The sequence below is a fragment of the Halichoeres trimaculatus genome, unplaced genomic scaffold, assembly GCF_033239565.1.
Source record: "Halichoeres trimaculatus isolate MK-OKI-2021-1 unplaced genomic scaffold, fHalTri1.1 fHalTri1_scaffold_5, whole genome shotgun sequence".
Classification (NCBI taxonomy): Eukaryota; Metazoa; Chordata; class Actinopteri; order Labriformes; family Labridae; genus Halichoeres; species Halichoeres trimaculatus.
In genome coordinates, this window is record NW_027437183.1 from 25,562,272 (window position 1) to 25,568,831 (window position 6,560).

The following is a 6,560-nucleotide window of genomic DNA, read 5'->3' on the forward strand; positions in this document are numbered from 1 at the left end:
CATCCCATCTGTTTCCAGCTCAAATACAGCCAAGGAAAGACTGGCCTGAGCCTCTCACACATCCACAGACCTGCATTTCTTATTTACACCACGGCGGGAGAATTAGAATATTTGGCTGGGTTTGCTGAGTAGTCAGCTACGCTCGGCTGACGTTCCACTCCACGGTGTTTTTGTCAGTTTGTGCTGAATGCATAATAGAGTGATATATAGCAGGTTCTCCTGAATGAATGACATGAGCCCTCATACCATCCTGCGTGCAATTAGCTGAGAATGTTTTTCAGTGCAGAGATGTAAGTGACACCTTGCATTTACCCACATGCACTGCATATTCTCTACATTCTTTAGGTAATTTATTCACAAAAACTTCTTTCAACTCATCACGGCACCATCAATCGCCTGGTATCGAGTGCAAAACTAAATGTTTCAAAAGATCGAACCCTCTTTGTTGAGCTCAGCAAGGCTCCTCCTGACTGAATTCCACAGATTCCTCAAATCCTCAGCACTTAGCAGGGTGTTACTTTAACACTCTCTAATTTCTTGTCAGGCTTTCTGCCGCTTTTTAATTACAGACAGCTCAGTTTATTTAAATCCTCTGGACTCGAATATGATTGTGGCGTGTTTATAGATACTCCTCAAGCCTTGACACAGTCTGATTTTGTTTAAGTTATGTAACGGTGAGATCTAGGACAGCGTTTTACCTGAAAGTTAGAGACTCGGCAGTTTTCACCCCAGTTAAAACAACTGATATCTTGACTGGCTGAGGCTTGGGGGTTGGAAGCAGTTTATTGAGGTTAGGCTTATACCTTTGCAAAGGGTTAGCATACATGAGCACACTGCATTTATGAGCCTCTAAACTGGTTAATGAAACACACTTTACAGATAATAATGGAAGCACAAACGGATGAATCCATGAGTTATGCCGATGAATAGTCCTGTAAGCTCTGAGTTAAACTTCTTCCCAAAGACCTCTACAGCTCCTTTGCAACACCACGCCAAAGATCAACAAAGGCAGACAGCAGGAAGGACTGTATTTCTTGTGTGAAAATCAATATGCTCTTCACCTGCATGGGACAGAGGATTTAAGAGGTTACAACATGAGTTACGAGGAAGTCAGCCTATCCTCCTCTTCAATCACACAAAGAATTGACAAGTTTGTCAGAAAACTCCAACCAATCCCTCCCTCCTTTGGCTCTTTGCAGCTAAATGCCTACAAAAAATGACAGTACACGCTCTGAGGAGTCTTGTTTTGTTGATATCTTGATTGATCTGAGCTAATTTAATCACATTTGGTTTGATTTGATCAATCAGACAAACTCTTCCATATCCAACATGCTGATCAAATCAGCACTGAGGTATTTTGCGCTGCTACTGTTTGCACTTCTGTTGAGAGTTAAAGCAGAACATTTGAGCTAGCGTGGATATAATTTGTTTAGCTGCTTCGAGCAAGTTAAACAGGTCTTAAAGCTTCACATCCTGCCCCACAAAAATGATGAGAAGCTTTCAAACAATGGTGATTAAAGGAAATGATGATGATAAATCTTGTTTGAAGTTTAAGCTTCCTGTAATGAAGAGAAACAGCTGGCCATGGTTTGCCCTCTGCACTAACCTCAGTCTACACTGTAAAAAAAATCCCGTAGTTTTTACGGAAAAAAACTGGCAGCTGTGGTTGCCAGAGAAATTCCGTAAAAAAAAACAGTATATATGTAAATACAATTATAAAACAACCTGTTTATTTTACAGTTAAAATCTGTATTAAAAATACATTTTTAACTAGTAAATCCAACAGTTTGTTCTGCTAAATTAGCATGAACATGCTGCTTTTAAAACAAAATAACTCGGTAAAATTTAAATGCAGTTTTTGCTAAATTTACATTAAATCCCACTCAATTTAACAGAAAAAAAACAATACTGAACTGTTAAAGCATCATTAAAAAACTGTAATTAAAATGAATTTTCCTGTGAATTCAACAGGAAAGTGATCTATAATTTAATGTCTTCTACAGTATTTATAAGGGTTTTTTTAATTAATAGTAACATCTAAGAACTGTAATAACAAAGGGATAAATCTGCACTGTATGAATACTTAACACTTATTTCAACTATAAAATATTGAACAGAAAAAATATTTTTCATTTTTAAAATCTGGATTATTGCTCATGTTCAACACATTACAGAGACTGGATATTTAAATAGCACCGTATTGTTATAGACATGTGACTTTTACCTGTAATACAAAATAGTGTACCAAGATTTAACATTGAAAGTTATAAAGCAAAGATTACCCTGAGAGTTACTGTACTGAAAAAAAATCATAAAAAGTAAGTTGCCTGTCCAAGAATTTATTTATATAAGCGCAGTGATCAACATATGATTTTTCCCAAAACATGCATTTGCTACATGAATTTTACAGGAAGTCTGTCAGATTATTTTACCGGGACTGAAAAAGGGCAAGAAGGAGTTCGGAGAAGACTTCCCCTCTTTTTTCTATAAAGAAAGTATTAAATGAAACATCCTTGGGTGATTATTGCATTCCTTTTCAACATACATAAATGCATACCAATACAGTCAAACAAGCTTTCTAACAGTAAACTAACTGTTCAACAGGCATTTGGTTCTGCCAAAGCTGGAAAAACACAGTTCGGCTTTATAACAGCAGTTCTGCTCCATTAAGGTTTCCAGCGATAGTGATATGCAGCCAGCATGAACAATGGAATGACCAGTGTGTTTTTTTTGTCTCATTAATCTATAACATTTTAACAATAAAAACTCAGAAAAATGTGCTTGAATCATTATCTGCTTCTAAAGCATGACAAACTGGACAGATAATGGCCCAAAAATGAAGTTTTAACCTGAATGGTGCACATCACCACATGTGTTTAGTACATAGTCGTACATCACATTAGAGATCTTGTTAAGATATTATGTAGAACTACAACAGTGTAATAACAATTGCATATTTTAACCAACAAAAATAAAACTTACTTGCTTTTAACAATGACAATCTGGGCAGGTGAGCTGAAACAACACTTTCAACTTAACAATGCAGAACATCACAGGCCTGACAAGTCTTACTTGGTTCCAGTCCTTGTTCAGACATCACGCCACTCATGATCAGAAAGTTCCTGGATCAAAGTAAAGACTCTTGGGTTCACGTGAAGACGAGACGTTCGGGTCTTCTCCACTTTGGTGCCCTTCTCTGGGTTGATGGAGAAAAAGCACCTTGGAAAATAGATAAAACAGATGTCAGTATCGATTCACATCCTCAGTTACAACAAGACAAACTTCCCATTTTTATATTCAAGCATGTATTTATGTTGGATAAGGCCTTTCCAAAAAGACTCACCTCTGCAGAAACTCCAGGGTTGATGCCAGCTCTGATGGGTAGTGGATATTAAAGCAGTAATAACTTCCGAACATCAGGCACAGGGCGGAAATGAAGGAGTGGATGTTGTCATGTACAATGTCTTGATCGATGCTCAGCATAAACCGCCTTGAAGAGTAGCAGGAACTTCCTGAAAAAAAAAATTAAAAAATGAATAAAAAAACAAGATGTCTTCCTGAATCAGGGCTGAGCTTAAGGAGATCTGAAAAAATTCTCGAGAAAAAATTAAAATCTGATGCCACGCAAAAAAAATTATCATGCATCAAAGTTAATGTATGTTTTTTTTTTTTTTTTTTACCAAATTGAGATATTCAAGACTGAATGACACGTAATATATCTCCAGCCTCTGATCATTTTTTAAAAATAAAAATGTGTAGCTTTGTGGGGTTTTTTTCCAAATTAGTGATATCTCTTGTGAGTTTGGCATGTAAAGGGTAAAATCCCAAAATATAAAACAAATCTAATCATATTTTCGATCAGGGTGGATGTTGATTAAGAGATCTAGGTTGAAAAAAAAAGTTCATGATTTGTTTACAGTAGCCAAAATTGTGGCTTTAAAACTGCAAATTCAGGGTACAAAGATTTTTTTAACGGTACCAAATTTGGGGCAGGCTGACCACTGTCTAGTAGTTTATACAACATACAATTTCACTTCAACCATGCAAAATGATTAATTTAAGAAGTGAGCAAAAGACAAAAACAATGTGAAACAAGAACGCCCCTTACTGGTTTGAAAAATGAAAGGTCTCCAAAAAAGGAAATTCACTTTATCTTACCACAAACAACAATGGTCGGAGTCAGGGGCACTTGATCCATCTTCACTTCCCCTGCCAGGCATGTGTCCTCCACGTAGCAGAACATCACGTCTTCCTTCTCATCAAAGTAGGCCAGCAGAAGCAGAATCATCTCCTTAATGTCTTCAGAGCAACCGCTCAGATCTCCCCTCATCACTTTATATCTTGTTGAAGCCTGTAGGAACTTTTTGTTTTTGTTCACAGCGACAGTATTCATGTAGTTCAGGAGCCGTTTCCCTTTCAGATCCACATTCTTTGTGAAGGTTTCTTTCAGCCCAATTCCAGTTAGCTCCTTGAAGTGGACTGCCATGCCAAGCTCACTGAACCAAAACGGCCACTGCTCCAGAAGGTATTTTATGTTTTTTCCCTGGTTTACTTGCTTACGCTGTGTGTAGAAAGTCAACTTCATCAGATGCTTGACCTCTTCTGGATCTGCATCAGCTTGCTGAGACATCCTCTGGAGTTTGTCTCTTTTCTCCTGCTGGCTCTCATGGGTCTCGCCACGGGGTGGGAATTTCAAATCCCAATTAATGCACCCATAGGTGTCCTGGATGGCTGCTCTTTGCTCTGTAGGGACTTCTTCTGTGTCATAGTCATCAGAGTGATGCTTTCGTTTTCTTATTTTTGGGGTCGTACATCGCTTTGAATTCTCAATCCTGTTTTGCAATTGCTTGACTAGAGAGTGATAGCCTGGCCCAATCACTTCTCCCTCTATTATATCTTGCAAAGACTGTGGATATTTTGCCACAATCTTTTTTGCAACTTCAGTGGCGCTCCTTTTACTTAAGGAAGAGCTCTTCTTCAACATTTCACGAACCACAATCCGAACCATCTCTCTTCTCATTCGTGGACTTGGACGTTTACCTCTCTCCAACAACTGCATCAATTCCTCTGGAAACTCCTCCCATGGGATGACAAAGGTGTCCACCCAGTCTATGTCGGGGCTCTGGCAGCTGTTGGAAGATGTTGAAGATGAGCTTCTGGGTGATATAGACAACAATGATGAGGGATGTCCTGGCGAGGCACAGGCAGGAGAGCTGCTGGTTTCTGGAGTTTGACCTACAAAAACATACACACAACAATATCCAGCCATTAAAAAGCCATCGAAAGAAATGCAGGCCATTTCTGACCCATGTTGCGCATTCGAAGAGCGCTCATGGTGCTCATCAAAATATTTTGATATTTCAAATTGATCTTTATAGAGTCTAACTTTGAGCCCTGGCTGCACCCTGTGGTTCAATACTTACATCTTAGCTTCCAAGCTGCAAGGATTTTTCGAGCTTGAATTGGCCTTAGTGCTGACAGCAAATCTGCTTCCTCGATAAACTGAAAATCATCATAGGTCTCCACACCAAGGTTTTGAAGTGTCTCTTCGAGAATGTCTTTGGAAACCTCTGGAAGATCTGGCAAGACCTCAGTTATGGCAGTGCGTAGAAAGGTTTGTGTGCAGTCAGTCATCTCTGGATTCAAGAAAGAATGTGTTTTTTTAAATTGAACAACAAAAGGCATTATGCATTTTTGTGAAGTATCACTGTACATATACACATATTGCCTGCACCACGAGTATAGAATATGAGCAAGGATTTTAACTTATTTCAGCACTTTTTAAACATTCAGGTAAGCAATTGTGTACAATATGACAAATGGCATAATACATAGCGAACAATAACTCAGCCGGTAGTGTAACATTACAGGGACAAAACCAGCACTCACAATTCTCTTGATACAATTTATCTTTTTTTGTTTTATAGTATAGCATCAGGCATTATTGGTATGGTTTCTCCACCACAGTAACCAACATCATGTTTACTTTGACAGCACACTGTGTTTCAATGGGATAACTTGGCGCCCATTAACTATGTATGATGTTAATGGAAAAAAATCTGCCAGGTTGTTGATGTTAAGACACTGCAGCCTTGTACTCTGTTTTGTCACCGAGTACAGATGGTATTCAGAATGGTAGTCAGCTTTAAATGTGTCCACCACAAAATACACACCTGTGTCATTGTGAATCAAAACAATGACAAGCTCTCCAAACTCCATGAACTCATCATTTTTTGACACAACAAAATGCCCTTTTCGATAGGATGTGCCTTTATACTGTATGTGTGTGGAAACTCGAGTATTGTTTTCTGAAAAGCCAAAGTCTTCCACTGCATGCTTAATTGCATCACTGTAAAGGCTGGGGTAAAAAGTACAACTGTCTTTTACATGCAAAAGCTGAATGCATCCTGGCCCAGCTGAAAGATATGCCTGGAACATCTGATGTCTCTCTGACAATGTTAGGCAGATGTTTTTGAAGTTCTTCATATGCCTTGCACATCTTTTAAAGTAGCTGTGTTTACTTTCAAATCTCATCGTCCACACTCTAATCAAGGGGCCAA

General features: G+C 38.6%; 1 protein-coding gene across 1 annotated transcript; it reads right to left on the reverse strand.

The window, feature by feature from the left end:
- Positions 1-3,089: 3,089 nt before the first annotated feature.
- Positions 3,090-4,907, reverse strand: LOC141790094 (uncharacterized). The gene is made up of 3 exons (XM_074669731.1): positions 4,159-4,907; positions 3,344-3,512; positions 3,090-3,219 (listed from the first exon to the last, which is right to left on the reverse strand). The coding sequence occupies exons 1-3, from the start codon at positions 4,628-4,630 to the stop codon at positions 3,090-3,092; spliced, it is 771 nt and encodes a 256-aa protein (XP_074525832.1). The 5' UTR covers positions 4,631-4,907.
- Between the last annotated feature and the right edge of the window lie 1,653 nt (positions 4,908-6,560).